We start from the raw sequence: 16,499 nt of genomic DNA, 5'->3' as shown, positions 1-16,499 counted from the left end.
TGTTTTAAGTATACACTTAAATTTGCATTTCTAGTGGTGATCGTGAAAACTTGTATTCTTAAATCTTAAAACTTGAAGCAAAGTGCTGGCACAAACCTGTAACGTAGGAAGTATTCTGGAGGCTGAGTGGGTAGAGTTATGAATTTGGAGCCAGCTTGGGTTATGTAGGGAGTTTCAAAGCCAGGCTAAACTCCCCAGCAAGACTTTGTCTTAAGCGTGGGGAGGGGCAGCAAGATGGCTCTGTGGTCCAGATGCTCGCCAACAAGCCAGGGGCCTGAGCCAAGCTCTGAGGGGAAAGTGGAAAACCACGGTGCTCTCTGCCTGCAAATAAGCCTACAAATAAGCAGCTACAGTACAGACAAAACCAGCTTGAAAACAGTTTGATTAAGATCACTAATCCACTTAGCTTTCAGATAGCTAGACACCAAAACCACTCTGTGGCTTTAAATGACTGTTCTCTGCCATCTGTGAAATGGGAGCGCTTGAGATGTGTGTGTTTCAGCTCTTTGTTTCCCTGAGATTTTAGTGAAGTTAAAGTATAACCTTGCTTTAAAAAAAAATTGTCATTAAGGGATATTGGGAAGTGCCTCATTTTAAACATAAACAAAACGTCGGGGTCGTTCCTTATTTTGGTTTTGCTTTTGTACTTTATTGGAATGCTTTATTTTAAACATCCTGTAATCTTCAGTCTTTTGCATTAGAGCTGTAATAATTTCACTTCTTATTTCTAAGTAAAATTTGCACATAATTTTTATGAATACACATTTCTGAGTTACTGATCCTACATTCAGAAGTCTATACTGTGTACCTGCCAGATAGTAGGCAAAGGGCACTGCTGTTGTCTGGACTGCTTACTTAAAAGGGGAAAGAGCTAGTATGTGTGTGTCTCTGTTTTCTTTAGGTGGACTCGTTTTAATTATTCATATAGAAAATATATCTTGACCAAAGGGGAGGGGGGAACCCTTAAAAGAGACACTTAGACTAGTGAGATGCCACAGAGGGAAAGGCTATTTCCAAGGAGACTAATGACCTACCCAAATTTGATTCCCAGAACATGTATGGTATAAGTCCTATACCTTGCAGATAGTCCTCTGGCCCTCACACATGACTGTGTTTGCACACGCGCCTGTGTGTGTCTGTGTCTGTCTGTCTGTCTTCACATACACACTCACAGTAAATGTTTTTAAAAGAGCACTATGAAGTAATTTAAATTCTCAATTTTGATGTTCTTTTGTAGGAGTTCCATCTGGAATATGACAAATTAGAAGAGCGGCCTCACCTGCCATCCACCTTCAACTACAACCCTGCTCAGCAAGCCTTCTAAAAAGACTTCCCTTTTCTTGGGGTATGGCTGTCTCAGCACAATACTCGACATAACTGCAGAGCTGATGTGGCTCAGGCACCCTGGTTTTAATCCCTTGAGGATCTGGCAATTGGCTTACGTAAAGAAAGGGTCACCATTTGAGGTCCTGCCTTACCAATTATGTGCTGCCCAACAACTAAATTTGTAATTTGTTTTCTCTACTTTGAGCAGGGTCTGAATTTTTTCATTTATTTTCTTTTTGCCAGCAGACAGACTTGGGTCTATAAAGACAAGCAAGTACACTGACAGAAATTACCATTTAGTTTCTTAAATGTAAAAAAAGAAAACCCACAAAAGACTCAACAAAATTAGACCACAAAATTTGCATTGTTCATTGTAGCACTATTGGTAATAAAAGAACAGATGTTTGTGCATTTTTATGTGAAGATCCTTCTCGTATTTCATTTGGAAGGATGAGCGAGGTCTGCTTCTTTCTTTTTACTTCCCCTGTGTTTCTGAAAGGCGGTTTGGCCAGGCTTACTGCAGGCATCCGACTGTAGAGATCGCCACAGTCTCTGGGGCTCCAGGGCTGCGCTGTAACTGAGCTTCATCCAGAATGAGCAAAACACTGTCCAGTCTTTGTTACGATTTTGTAATAAATGTGTACATTTTTTTTAAATTTTGGACATCACATGAATAAAGGTATGTATGTACGAATGTGTATATATTATATATATGACATCTATTTTGGAAAATGTTTGCCCTGCTGTACCTCATTTTTAGGAGGTGTGCATGGATGCAATATATGAAAATGGGACATTCTGGAACTGCTGGTCAGGGGACTTTGTCGCCCTGTGCACTAAAGGGCCAGATTTTCAGCAGCCAAGGACATCCATACCCAAGTGAATGTGATGGGGCTTCAAGACGTGAACTGAGACAATTCACTCTGGCTGTTTGAACAGCAGCGTTTCATAGGAAGAGAAAAAGATCAATCTTGTATTTTCTGACCACATAAAGGCTTCTTCTCTTTGTAATAAAGTAGAAAAGCTCTCCTCACTGCAGTGTTGGCTTTGATTTGAAATTGTGACATTTCTTCTTCTCCAGAAAAACACAGAGGAAAACCTCAGGTTTTACAGATTCTGAATGGTGTGACTTGATGTCAGTCGTCCTCTTCTTTTCCGATGTCGGCAGATCTGTTGATGGGGCCACCCTGGGCCCCTTACTTAGGAAGGTGGCCTCAGCATTAGCTGAGGGGAGCATTGGGTAGGTTGGAGCTACGTTGCAAGTTAGCACCTGACCAGGGTGGGACCCAACCAGAAAGTTTGTTCTGTGAGAAATTGATGAGGAATTTGGTGGTAGAAATTTGAGATTTATTTAGTCTTCATGAAATTTACCTTCAGCTTGCTGACCTGGATGGTTCACACTTGCAGGTGACTGAATTCTTAAACTGTGTGGAGGCAAAACTGTGGCTTAAACTGCCAGGAGGACTAGAGATAGGGAACAGGCTATGTGGAATACAAGTTTTCAGTTTTTATTTTTAACCTGTTTTCCTAGTTGAGTGAATACTTACTGACATAGCCTAAGTAACGTTTGAAAAGTAACATTTATGAATGCTGTTTGTGTGTCAGGAATGTATAGGAACTTTGAACTTAAAATTCACCCCTAAGCATTTAGAGATAGCCAAAACGGATTTTTTTTTTTTTAAAAATACCATGATTGTTAAAAACATTGCAGAATTTAGAGCACCACCTCAGCGGTAAAGGTGACACTTCAATAATTACAGTTTTAACTCTTGTGACAAAAATCACAACAGATGCTGCACTATTTAAGATATGCCTCATCCAAATCGTTGATACCAGTTTCCCTCAAATAGTGGTGAGGTATATCTTAAACAGTGCGCTCTCTGTTGTGGTTTTTGATACTTACTGTGAACTTTAACCTTATAAAATAAGACTCCCTATGCAACCGCCAGCAATTGGTGGGCAGGAGAAGACAGTAGGAGGGAGGGAGGGAGGGAGGTGGTCTCCAATGATTGATGTAGCAGCTGAAGCACGGTCATGCGACTGACAAACAAGGAGCTCACGTCAGGTTTGTTGTGTTGGGTCTAATTCTTAGCAGCCATAGGCAGAAAATTTAAGTGGACACTTATTTCAGTTTTCCAAGTTATTTTTATTTCAGAGTCGGAGTCATCAAAATTAAGGAAAGTTGCCTGTTAAACGTTGTTTTTACAATTTGGTGATGTCACAGGTCAACTTGACTTCAACTGTAAATTGAAAATGTACATTTGAAGTTCCACCCTACATACAAAGAAATTGGCTGAAACTATATATACATTCCACATTTTCCCCTTAGATTTGGTTCTGTTTGTGGTTGTATGGTTCATTTCCCCCAGTGAAGCAAATGGGTATGCTCTGCCCATAACTCACCGAGTGTAACTGGCTTTGTGGAACGGAAGCTAGTACCCTGCACAACGCAACCCTTTCACCTGCTTGGATGCAGAGATCTGTACTTGAGGTGCACTGTAACATGGTAAAACGCTTTTCTGGAGGTGTTTGCTGAAATTTTCCTTCAAGGTAATCTTCCTTAAGAACTGAGAGTATCTTGCACTATCTACAAAAGCCAACTGCTTATCCATGGGTATTTTACTAATACTTGTTGATGAATTGGCTTTTTTTTAATCATTTCAGTTTGAAAATGTACAAATTAAATCATTTAGGCATTGACATAAATCTTTGCTGTAATTTCATTTTCATGAAGATCTTGAACATTTTCACTTAGCTTTCGAAACCCAACTTTTTTCCGTGTACAGTCAAGTTGATCTTGAATCCTTCCATTCCCAAGCAGGTCTCCTGAAGTCTTAGGCCTTGCCCATAAAACATGAGGCGCCTGAGCATGGCCCTGCAAGGCTCACTTCATTTACATTTGCATTCAGAGCATCATTTCTGCACAAAGTTTCTACAAACACACGCACGCGCCTGCGCACACGTGAAAAGAGAAGAATGGAAATGTTCTCAACTATGGTTTGTCTATGAAGTTTATAATGACTTAGAAACATCTGCTAAGGAGGTAATCTTTAAGATGTGCGGCAGTATAGCTCACTGATAGAGTGTTTGCCCTGCCATATATGAGGCTCTAAGTTAAAATCCCTGATCCTGCACACACTAAAATTAAAAACTAAAGAAAGTAAATTAAGAAACTTAGTAGTATGCTTTCAAGAATGTAAATTCTCATGGCATGTCACCAAGTTCCTGTTGGCGATGACATTTAACAGTGACTTGGATCAGATTTGGGAGATGAAGCACATAAATGCATTGAAAGAGAAAAACAACCCAGTAGTTTTAATATCAGGTTGAATCAAGTGCTATACATTATCTCAAGATCGTTAGTTTTCAGCTTGGATGGTAAAACGAAAAAAAATGGCTTAAGAGTGGTTTATACATAGAGCAAACTGATGATTCTGCTTCTACTGCTAAAGTAAAAACTATGTGTAATCGGGACACGGTAAGAATCAGCCGGGCGTGGTGGCGCACACCTTTATTTCTAGCACTCGGGAGGCAGAGGCAGGTGGATTTCTGAGTTCGAGGCCAGCCTGGTCTACAGAGTGAGTTCCAGGACAGCCAGGGCTACACAGAGAAACCCTGACTCGGAAAAAACCAACCTCCCCCACCACCACCAAAAAAAGAATCACTGTTTTGAATGTTATACATCTGAAATGTTATGTCCAGTTAAATGCTCTTTTGGATGCTTGTTGCATGTCCCTTCCTGCCTTCTGGCTGCCAGGTGACATAGTAATTTTTACATACATTATTGTTTTGTATTTAAAGAATAGCATTGTGGGTGGGTTTACTGTTGCATATTTTATAGAAGGCTTCAGATGTCATCAGTGCAAAAGGAAATAAGGACGGGCAACACTGTAGAGAAAAGGGCTTTGGAAACCGTATTTCCCTTCAAGTATCAAATTCCAAGGCTGTCCGTGTTCATGTGTGTGGCAAAAAGCTAACAAGCACCAGTAAAGGTTTTATCAGTGTGGTAGGAGGGGCCACAGTAACTGCTCTTGGTTTTGTGGTATTTGGGCTTAAGCATGCGTCTCAATAAAGCTAGATACGCAAGCACGCTGTACCTGCGAGCCGCGCCCGCAGCCCAGTGATCCAGGGCCTCAGATACATGCTTTTTGTAAGGCGTTACTTTTGGCTTCGTCGAACACAGTGGATGAGGGACTGGTTGGCCAGTTCTGTGCATGAGGGAAGGCACTGGACTGAGGGTTAACTTCCTGTGGCTAACTGAAAAAGTGTAACAAGGAATTGGGATAGCTAGTGTATTTCTGCCTATCAGCTAGAAACTCTTCGAGTCCATCAGAAAGTCTCAGAGGAAGACCGCCCATTACAAAGTGCATTGCATTTGTAAACAAGCACAAACACAAAGCGTGCGTTTTACAGTTGGGGAAAACATGGGACCTTAACTAAAAGCCAGAGAGCAAGGGGAAACATCACAGTTATCTTCAAATACAGGAAGTTCAAAAGAAGGCTAAGTCTTCTACTCAAGAAGTGGAAGGTGAGTGAGATAGGATATCATCCTGTATCAATATACTGTATCAATATAAAGTACATCCTTAAAGAATACGCTGTTCTCGGAATGGGGACGTTTTACTTAAACTACTTGGGGGTAAGTCATTGCAAATTTAGTTACGTTTGTCATTTTCCTTTTCCTCCCTCTAGTTGGCAGAAGCAGACATGTGAAACCGGCAACACATATTAAAAGTATTCATTAGGTTATTTTTTTTAGTTATATATTGGTAAGAGGAACAGCCAGTTTATGCTGTTTTGAAGTAAATAGCCTGAAACGTAATATGTGACATTCACGTTCAATCTATTTTCTACAATAGAGAAAACATAAATCAGGTTGAGCAATATTTCTATTACATAAAAAAATTGATGGGCTGGAGAGATGGCTCAACAGTTGAGAGCACTGACTGCTGCTCTTCCAGAGATCCTGAGTTCAATTCCCAGCAACCACATGGTGGCTCACAGCCATCTGTAATGAGATCTGACGCCCTCTGCTGGTGTGTCTGAAGACAACTACAATGTACTCACATACATACAATAAATAAATCTTTTAAAAATTGATCATTGAGTTTGACTTATAAATGCCTGTTTGAGATTCCTATAGGGATTTTCCAGAAGCAGTGAAACCCTGAAGTGATTCACCTGGAGGCCGTGTAGAGACAACAGCGCCCATGGGAGAAGCCAGAAAGCTACTTCAGATCGCATGAAGTTACTGCCGCCTGTCCACTTTATACTTGGTTTAATGTATAAATAAGGTCCTGGTGAACTCTCACCAAGTTAACATTAGAGTAAGGTTATATGCCAGAGGTGCTCACTTGTATTTCCTGTATCACCCAGTGTCCTCACTGCGAGACCAGGGCTTTACAGCACTAGTCATCAGTGGGTCAGGTAGAAAGGGAACTGGTTTCCAAACATAAAATGCAAAGTGTTTACCTCTATTGTGTCTGAAGACTATTTTTGCTAGGTTTACTTGTTTGCATAAAATCTACCAAAAGTAATTGTGTACATTATCAGTGTATTCATTAAGGGAAAGTTGAAAATCCAGTAATTCAGGCTCGGCATTTTCTTAATGCTGTAAGCTTGTAAGATTTCAGTATTCATGGACCACAAAATGCTAACAACAACACACATATATATATATACACACACACATATATATACATATGCACACATACATATATATCAAAATTTTCTGCCAATCATTTAAATTGGAATTATAAAAACTACATGGCTTACTGTGTTGCCAATCCAACCAAGTTCCTGTGTAAACAGTACACAAGCATTGGCTGACAGACCGATTTTGCATTCCTTTTGTTCATTTCCAGGGCATTAGGCACCTGCCTTGCATTAGCTATCTTCTGATACCTTGCTAGGTAAGAATCAGTGTGTTAAGTCCTCTAAGCAGCATTTTGGGTACCAGCTGAGGAAAACAGTTCTTAATTTTTAGGCTTATGTGTGTGAGTGTTTTGTCTACATGTATGTGTCTACATGTTCCGTGACCTAAGTGTCCACAAGAGTGTTGGATTATGAATGGTTGTGAGTCACACTGTGTGTTGGGAACCAAGTCCAGGTCCTCCCCAAGTGCTCCTCACCACTGAGCCAACTCTGCAGCCCTAGGATGTGACCTCCTAATTTGCATAGACAGGTCATAAAATGTTAGGGTAGTTTCTATTTATATTTGACCTAAGGGACATCTTGGCCACATAATATTTGTCTTAATTTATAATAAAGGACTTTTTCCAAGACAAATTTGTTTCTCCTGCATAATGGAAATAATTTTGCTAGTACTTGAGTTCTTCAAGGAACATTTGGAAGAAATGCCTTTAATTCAAGGGTGATAGGATTTCCACAAGTGGCTGAGTTAGTTTAACATTGTGGCCTCTAGATACGCATAATAGAAAAACTTAGGTAAAACCTTTAAAATTACACACTTCAATATGAAGACATATGAAGGAATGACATAAATAGTTTCATCTCCTTGTGTATAAAAATAAAGATTTGGGGCAGCCACAGTGTTTCAAAGCTACCTTTAAATCTGCTACATACTGAACATTTATTTTAAGATGTAGTTTTAATTACCATATGTAGCGATGCATTCATTTGGTCTGGTTTTGAGTTGTTAAATATTTCCTCCTCCTAAGAGAAACATAACTGTCATGTTTTAATGTCTGAACAATTAATATTCCTCATATATGCTATTACATAAAACATACCTTTATTTAAATGCCATTTTTGTTACTGTGCTTAAGAAATATTTCTACATTTACATTATCTAAAGCTTTGGGTTATTCTTGGTTCATTCTAAATGTAGATCTAAAATTTGTATATTAAATTAGTTTGACTTGCAAATCCTATTCAGAATAGGAACTGTCTACTGAAGATGAGCCAATCACTGCCCTGGCTTCTCGACATTTACAGTGACAGCCCTGAACAAGGTCCATTATCCCTGAAATACTTGCAAATTATATGGTGTGGAAAAGGAAGGTGCAGACTCTTGTTTCATAGAGCATTAAAGTGGGGTTTCCTTTCCAATTTTGTATCATCCTTTTTCTTAGAATTTAAGGTAAGGGTATAAAACTTTAGTGTCCTAAATCCCATCAAAAGAAACCAAAGTAGCAGGAAAATGTGCCTGAAGAAAAGGTCTAGGGTAACCGAATGGCTGCATATGTCTTAATAGGAGTCAATTCTTTCTAGGTTGTAAGAATAAACTCTTACAACTGTCTTTAACCTAAATAAAACGAGATGATGTAACAAGCACCACAATGTTACAGCGAGGCACAAAGACTAAGTTATAATAACAGTTCTATTTCTTTAAATGTTCCAAAGACAGCAGTGGGTAGAGGGTAGGGATCAATGTATTTCCTATCATTAGATGTGTGCAGACAAAGACACGGAAATCTTACTGGAAATACCAACTTCTCTCTCACATAAATGGGGTAGGATTTCCTTCTACTCTAGAATAATTTAGTGACTTTTGCCAATGCCTGTTTATCTTTGTGTGTGTGTGTGTGTGTGTGTTTGTAGCTTGAATCTAAGCAGGAATATGATTCAGAATAAATGGGAGCTAGATTAAGCCATGAGCCCCAACATTCCTCTACCAGTTGTCTCCTTCATAGGTTTCCTAGTGCAGATGTGGACCAACCCTTGGATATAATGTATTTGAAATTTATTTTTAATATATCATCCTGGAAATGCTAATCTCTGACTTTGTCCCTCATGAGATTAATTTCGAACATTTGTGAGTAAACCTAGTTTGTAGAGTCATTCAGCAAATGTATGCCCATGCCCCCAAGGATACTCCCACATGCCACTGTGGGGAGATGTTCTCTGGATTTGAGGAGTATTTTAGAATACCCTTGACTAGGTGTTTATTACAAAGCAATACAAGTTTTTTTGTTTTGTTTTTTAATTTTAGAACAACAGTTCTATTTTAATCCTAGAATGTTAAAAAAATAATTCTACCCCAATCTTTTCATTTGAAATTATTGTTGATTATATCAGATGAATAGAGCTGGGGCCAAAGCTAATACTCCTCTTTCTACATAAATATGTATCCCCTATAATAATTCATTCACCATGAAAGATGGTGAGAATTTAGGAACTCTAACACTAGCAGTGTTTTTTTTTTTTAAATAATAGAGCATTAATATCTAAGCAATGATGAGGGTGAGGCTTGTGACGTCACACCCTAGCTGAAACACTATGGCTGTTGGGCAAGGAGATTGTCAGTTTGGTTCAGGGCTTCAGGCTTCACCTGGCTGTTTGTTCATGCTCCAGTGGGATGGCCTGTGCACATACAGCAACATTAAGTGGACTCAGTGGGTTTAAAAAGAGTTCATGAAGTTGGGGAGGGAGGGGTTTGGGGGTTATGGCAAGGTTGGAGGGAGGGGTGGGCTTGATCAAAACATATATGCATATATGAAATTCTCAGTTTTTACTATTAATACAAGCTGCTTACATTTTCTGTGTCTGGGATCTTGCTTATCTGTGCTTGGCCTGTGTACAAACAAATTTCAAACTTTTAAAAATAAATTACTTTAAAAGTATTTGCTGTTTCAATGAGGTGTAAGGTCTTAGGGGGTGTCTTGGTTAATTTTGTACTAATATTTTCTAAGTATCTGGAAGTACTAGTGTTCTCAGTTGTAGTATGTTCGGTGAAGTAGGTACTATTTATGTCTGGAAATTTATTTCAAATCTAAAGCCTAAGGAGATAAACATTTAACAATGGAGCGAAACAAAATTTGGTCGTAGCAGGCTAGAAATCATTTAGTAACACTGAAAAATCTTAAAAGTTAATCTTTGTACTTTAAGTGTCTGATGTTTTGCTTGCATGTATCACAAACATACAGTTCTTGAAGAGTCCAGAAGAGGGCACTGGATCCCCTGAGCTGGAGTTAACAGACTTGTGAGTTGCCATGAGTGGGTGCTGAGAATCAAACTCTGGTCCTCTGGAAGAAAGTCCAGTGTTCTTAACCACTGAACCATCTCTCCTGTCTCCTGCAACCTTTATTTTAAAATTATATTATTATTTTTTAAAGATTTATTTATTTTATGTATATGTACACTGTAGCTGTCTTCAGACACACCAGAAGAGGGCATCGAATCCAATTATAGATGGTTGTGAGCCACTATGTGGTTGCTGGGAATTGAACTCAGGACCTCTGGAAGAGCAGCCAGTGCTCTTAACCACTGAGCCATCTCTCCAGCCCAATTTTATTATTTTTAAAAACGTGTGTGGGGGTCTGTAAGTATTCGAGAGCTGGAGGAAGGAAGTATCAGATCCCCAGAGCTGGGGTTGCAGGTGATTGTGCACTGCCTACATAGATGTTGGTCCTCAGAAGAACTCAGGTCCTCACAAGAACAGTATCTGCCCTTAACTGCTGAGTCATCTCTTGTCTTAGGGTTTACTGCTATGAATAGGCACCGTGACCAAGGCAACTCTTGTAAGCACAACATTTATGTGAAGCTGGCTTACAGGTTCAGAGGTTCAGTCCAGTATCAAGGCAGGAGCATGGCATCATCCAGGCAGGCACAGTGCAGGAGGAGCTGAGAGTTCTATATCTTCATCTGAAGGCTGCTAGAAGACTGGCTCCCAGGTGGTTAGGAGAAGGCTCTCATTTCCCACCCCCACACCTACTCCAAGGCCATACCTCCTAATAGTGCCACTCCCTGGGTCAAACATATACAAGCTGTCACATCTCTTCGGTCCCAAACTAAATATTTTAAAGTTAATTACGTGTGAGTTGGGAAAATAAGATTTCTATAAGATTTTCTTTGTTGTATTACTAGTTTCTTCCTCTCTTGTTATAGTCAGTAGCAAATGTTTAAAACTTTTCCAAAATGTGAATTTTAATGAAAAGGGTGTTAAAATATGGCTTCCCCCCCTAGTCTGTGTAGTTAGCTATGCACGTGTTTACTATGTTTGTTATAGAAAGCCTCCACGATGTGCTGATTCTGGAAATGACAGACAGGAACAACATGCTCTGTTCCTATTCAAGTCTTGCATGCATGTGAGATTGGATGCTGCACTTCTAACGTAAGCCACAGAAGTTTCCCGTAGAGTGTTGATCACTAAAGCAAACCTATAGGGGCTTTAATGTTCATCTTGGGGAAGGTTTTGCTTTTCTTCTAAATGAAAGCTCACTGGGGCTTGCTCTGGCTTTGAGAGAACCATTGGAGACAACAGTGTTCTATGAGGGAGTCTGGTGCCGAATGGTGTGTCTTTCAGTTTCTGTGGATGGCTTACTATTCATAGGGAGGTCTCGCTTCCTCTCCTGTGCAGTCTCTGCCCTCCTGGGAACAGAAGGTGCCAAGTTGACCTGTGGTTCAACCTTTCCGAGGCCCCCTGGGTTCTTCCTGTCCTTCTGACTTAAAGTCAAGGGTTGAGCGCTTTTCTGATACAAGCAGCCTAGGTGGGAATGTTACAAGGCAGCCCTACCACTAGGAGAAGAAACTAACACGGATTTCTAGTGAATCCTTCAAAATAAAAAAGTTGATTTCGTCTGTGAAGCCTTCAGATCTGCTTCCCTTACCACAGAAGACAAGCCAACTTATATAGGAAAACAAAGAATCAAAATGAAATGTTTGAATAACACAAAGCTGGAGAGAGAACAACAGCTTCTATCCCTGTGAGAATAAACAATGAAGAAAGTAACTGAACTAACATTTGAGTTAAGACAGAACTCCCTGGCCCTGGTTTCCTAGGTTGTAAGCAGTTTTTGTTGTTGTTGTTGCTGTTGTTTCATTCACAACACTTAAGGCGCCCAGGAGACACTGAACTGTGAAGTGTGTAAGGTAATGGTGTTACGTTACCCTTAGGGCTCTGTCCTGGGCTTGCTGCACGTTGCATGAATTACTTTATTTAGTCCCTTAGCCTTAGCGGCCCTGTTCCGTGTTTATTCACCCACCCCTCGTCCCCATCTCCAATCCCAGAAGAGGTTGCTTTTTTGAAATGAGGATTGGCATCTGGAATCTGTCGAAGGAAAACACTCAGCGAAGATTTGCGATTTCAGGTTAAGACGCTTCAGCTTTGGAGCTCTCTTCTTTATAGCCAGCGTGTGCCTAACAAATGCCTTGACGCCAACAGGGGGGGAAATCTCAGGCAGAAACAAACAAACAAACAAACAAAAAATACAGTGTCTGCTCTCAAACGGAGACGACACTGAGACATCTTTGTGATTTTAAAGTTTTTCCAAGTCCTGCAGCCTTTTTATTCATTAAGAAAAACAGACACTAAAGGTCTCCTTTACCATTGTTTGGAAATACCCATCAGCATAACATGCCAGAACTCTGTCAGTGCCAGCCAAAGGGTTTGAAGTCTGGTAGAGTGGGCTTAACATTTCCATGACTTGGCAACTGTTATTCATCAGGAGCCTGAGTTCATTCATCTAGGACTTGAAAGACAAGAAAAGGAGGGTTAAAACAACAACAACAACTTTATTCTTCCAAACGCAGCTCTAAACAGTTCTCAAGTTTGGTTTTATGATCTTTAAAAAAATGTAGGTAAAAAGCAAATTTAAACTTACAAAGGAAAAGTCAGGAGAATAGAGGCTGAATAAAGGTGTACATCGATAGGGTGGAGTTCCAAAGTGTCTGCAAGCCGCGGTCGCCTTGCACAGAGCTCCAGAAAAAGCTCACCTGCAAATCTCAGGGCCAGCTAAGGGTGGCAATATTCCTAAAGAGGCCAACAGAGTCTGCTCTCACCAGCCCGAGGCCAGGCTTTGCCACCTGTTTGCGTCCACCCCCTAGGGGTCGTTCCCGCTGTCTGGCACCTATTTTTCCAGGAAAGTCCACCGACGCTCAAGGCTCCAATCGTGTTAGCCTGCACGGTCCCGGTGGCGGCGTGGGATCCGCGGGGACCTCCGGCTCCCGGCCGCTCGCCTGTGGGCATCCCCCCGCGTCCGCGCCGGTGCCCTCTGTCGCTCGCCGCCACCGGAGCTCCCTTTGCCGGTGCGCCTGCTGCCCCGCAGCTCCCCGGATCGGAGTTTGAAGATTCCCGCTTCGCACGCTCACGCCATCCTCCCCCACTTAAAAAAATTTTTTTTTTCTCTCTTTTAACTTTCTCCCCAGCCACGCTCCCTCGGTGCTAAGCGTTCGCCTCGACCGTCTCCGCCATCTCTCCAGGTTGCATCTGGCGAGGATTCCGAGAGCAGCTCGCGGCGGCCCGGGTGCTCGCCCACGGGAGCTGCGGGGCGCGGCGCGGGGCGGGGCGGGGCGGCGGCGCCCAGGGCGGGGAGGAGCAGCCTCGCTCAACGCGGAGCCAGGGCTCAGCAGCCCAGTCGCTCCCAGCGTCGGGGCGCCGGGCGCTCGGCCGCGGCGATGGCAGGCGGGCGGCGCGCGCGGGGAGGCGGGCGCGGGGCGCGGAGCGCGCGGGGGCGGGGGCGGGCTCGGGGAGCCCCGGGGTGCCGGACGCTGTGAGGCGGCGGTGGCACCCGGGAGCCCGGCCTCGGGCAGCGCCGTCGCCGCCGCCGGGGGCGTCGCCGGCCTCGGCCCCTTTGTTCTCGCGCGCGCCCCCTCGCCGCCCACTCCCCTGCTGTCGCGCGGCGGCGGCGGCGGCTCCTCCCGCCCGAGGCGGTTGAGCTCGGCGCCGGGGGCGGGAGGGGGCGGGGAGCGCGCCAGCCGTGGAGAGTGGGGGGCGATGGCGAAGCTCAGGGTGTCTTACGAGTACACGGAAGCCGAAGACAAGAGCATCCGGCTCGGCTTGTTCCTCATCGTCTCCGGCATCCTGTCGCTCTTCATCTTCGGCTTCTGCTGGCTCAGTCCCGCCTTGCAGGATCTGCAAGCCACGGCGGCCAACTGCACCGTGCTGTCGGTGCAGCAGATCGGCGAGGTGTTCGAGTGCACCTTCACCTGTGGCACCGACTGCAGGGGCACCTCGCAGTATCCCTGCGTCCAGGTGTACGTGAACAACTCCGAGTCCAACTCCAGGGCGCTGCTACACAGCGACCAGCACCAGCTCCTGACCAACCCCAAGGTAAGCGCGCGGGAGCTCCCGCCTAACAGTGCAGGTTCGGGGCCAACGTCCCGGTTAGACCCCAGGGGAAGAATCGAGTGCACTGTCCTCGCTCGGAGTTGATGCGAGGGAGGCATGAGGTGCATGCACGCATCCCTGGAGCCCAGGGCTCCAGACCTCGGGGTGTGTTTGCCTACTGGGCGGTGGTACGCGAGCCTCTCTGCAAACAGATCTTTTCTGTTCTTAGATTTTTTTGAGCTCCGGACCACCCCAGGTCCAGCGCCTGCGGGAAGGGGTTGCCTAAACTCAAGGAGCAAAGAAAGTTAACTTTTCCTTCCAATGTAGCCATGGGATAGCCCAGGACCCAGGTACTCCAGTATATGGCCTGAGCTTCTATGGGGCTCAAGAACTCCCTTCTTTGAGAGGTTAAAGGGGTCTCTTCGCTTCTGGAAAGTATCTTAAGTGACTTTTGAATTTTAGTTCTAAACTGAAGTTTTTAACTTGAGGTCTACAGATAGACTTGGGATGGTGAGGGTGGGGTCAACAGCCATCAGGAGGAATCCAAGAAGAGATTCTGATGAGGTCGGGTTGGTTTGCTTGGTGCTGGTGGTGGAGGCTGAAGGGTCCTAACCACTCTGAGTGTTTGGGCACAATGAGAAGCTGTAACTAAGGAGTAAGTAGGAGAACAACTTACCGAAAATAGAAAGCCCTTGATGACATATACCAAGCAGCGGTTTCCTGACAACTTCTTTTGTTGTTACAGGGGAGGAAAAAAAAAAAAAAAGAGGGAAAAAAATAGATAAAACCTGGTTAGGACTTTCTAGCCTCTGGAGAGCAGAGAGGGAGACTCAGAAAACTTCCCCGGGGTAGGAAAGCACTTATAAAAAGCTGTGTCCCCAGTCCGTGAACTAATTGAGCCTTGCAGTGTGCCTGCTTCTGCAGGAGGGTTCTTTGATGCCTGTGTTCCTTTCTGCTGCCAGCTGAAGGTGTGTATATATATTCAAGTTACTGAGTCCTTGTACTTCCTGGGGGCTGTGCTGGAAGACAAGCAGAAATCATTCCAAAGAAAATGAGTCCTGTGCGTGCAGGAACATGTTCTCTTAAATGTGACCAGATAGATTAATCGGAATTCATTATTTTAAACAAGATCACTACCGCTGTGCAGAGAAACTCGGGCGTAACTCACTTATTTGGAAAGTTAGAAGAAACTAGTCTTTGAACATATGATGGACTCCTCAATGGAAAAGTCTCCCGCTAGTGCACGGAGGCTCGTTTGCTTTTAAAAATGGAGCTAATCCAAGAACAGTAAGTGTAGACGTGAACATTTGGAATCCAGTCTCTAAGGACCAAGGTCTTGCCGAAGTGATCGGTCTCAAAAACAGATGTGGGTTAATCTGCATAGTGCTTGAGAATTTAATAAGAGGTCTGGTGGCTTTGAGAAAGCATTGTAAAAATCAGAATTAAGTGAAAAATATCTAAGAAAGGTGTCAAGTAGTAACTTAGTGATTTGGAAGGTGCTCTGTAGTTTGCCATACAGGTGTAGTCATAGTTGGTGAAACACTGCTAATTATTTTTGAGATAGTCGTTTAATCAATTATATATGTGTGTGTGTGTATACATATGTATATGTGTATACATACATACATATATGTGCATATACATTCTTACAAGGTAAATTCTAACTTGTATGGTTAATATCTAATTTTGGTGTAGACAAGTTAGGATTTACCACAGAAGTCAACCAAAGTTTCCAGGCAGTTTTGCAGGATTCTGGCAACAGGGATAAGTTGGAATCATTAGGACATCGATTCTTAAATAACTTGGAAGCAATCACAATGTTTTATGTAATATTAAAATTCTCTCTCTCTCTCCACTTGCAAATAATCTTATCCCCCCCCCCCCATGCCAGTTAAGAACTTATCAATAGTTGAAGAAGTATCAAACAAAAATCGAAGTGGTCAGAACTGGGAAAAAATGACATCTTTAATGGTCCGGAAGGGTGATAAATGACCTTTCCATCAATTTATGCAAGATTTCCTCTGCCAAATACGCATCTCTTTGTCCAAATTGTGATGTATTGTAGTATTTATAGAACAAACATCACTTTTTTTTCCCCCAATTAGATGTTCAATTTGGAAATTTTTGTAAGCACTTTAGTAATGGAAAAATCTCAGTGCACCGA

The 16,499-nt window shown here is 42.8% G+C and overlaps 2 protein-coding genes and 1 long non-coding RNA gene across 36 annotated transcripts in view; 2 read left to right on the top strand and 1 right to left on the bottom strand.

Annotated features, from left to right (window-relative positions):
* Window positions 1-2,364, top strand: part of Cnot2 (CCR4-NOT transcription complex, subunit 2) — a 96,741-nt gene extending 94,377 nt beyond the window's left edge. For 20 of the 31 annotated variants that reach the window (XM_030245297.1, XM_006514181.2, XM_006514188.4 and 17 more), the window contains one exon: window positions 1,238-2,359. In XM_030245297.1, the coding sequence (XP_030101157.1) occupies window positions 1,238-1,324 (87 nt within the window). In that variant the 3' untranslated portion in view covers window positions 1,325-2,359. Of the gene's footprint in view, window positions 1-1,237 lie in introns of all 31 variants that reach the window. The other 11 variants (NM_001359247.1, NM_001359563.1, NM_001359251.1 and 8 more) reach the window with 2 other exon arrangements.
* A 10,172-nt stretch (window positions 2,365-12,536) lies between these two features.
* Kcnmb4os2 (potassium large conductance calcium-activated channel, subfamily M, beta member 4, opposite strand 2) lies at window positions 12,537-14,361 on the bottom strand. The gene is made up of 3 exons (NR_130644.1): window positions 13,137-14,361; window positions 12,891-13,039; window positions 12,537-12,758 (listed from the first exon to the last, which is right to left on the bottom strand). It is a non-coding gene; the product is annotated as a potassium large conductance calcium-activated channel, subfamily M, beta member 4, opposite strand 2 (long non-coding RNA).
* Kcnmb4 (potassium large conductance calcium-activated channel, subfamily M, beta member 4) overlaps window positions 13,665-16,499 on the top strand; it is a 55,999-nt gene continuing 53,164 nt past the window's right edge. For 2 of the 4 annotated variants that reach the window (XM_017314034.2, XM_006513911.4), the window contains exon 1: window positions 13,981-14,338. In XM_017314034.2, coding sequence (XP_017169523.1) covers window positions 14,003-14,338 — 336 coding nt within the window. In that variant the 5' untranslated portion in view covers window positions 13,981-14,002. Of the gene's footprint in view, window positions 14,339-16,499 lie in introns of all 4 variants that reach the window. The other 2 variants (XR_003948751.1, NM_021452.1) reach the window with 2 other exon arrangements.

This window comes from Mus musculus, chromosome 10, assembly GCF_000001635.26.
Source record: "Mus musculus strain C57BL/6J chromosome 10, GRCm38.p6 C57BL/6J".
Classification (NCBI taxonomy): Eukaryota; Metazoa; Chordata; class Mammalia; order Rodentia; family Muridae; genus Mus; species Mus musculus.
The sequence above is the reverse complement of the archived record's forward strand: the minus strand, read 5'-3'. Positions and strand labels throughout refer to the sequence as shown.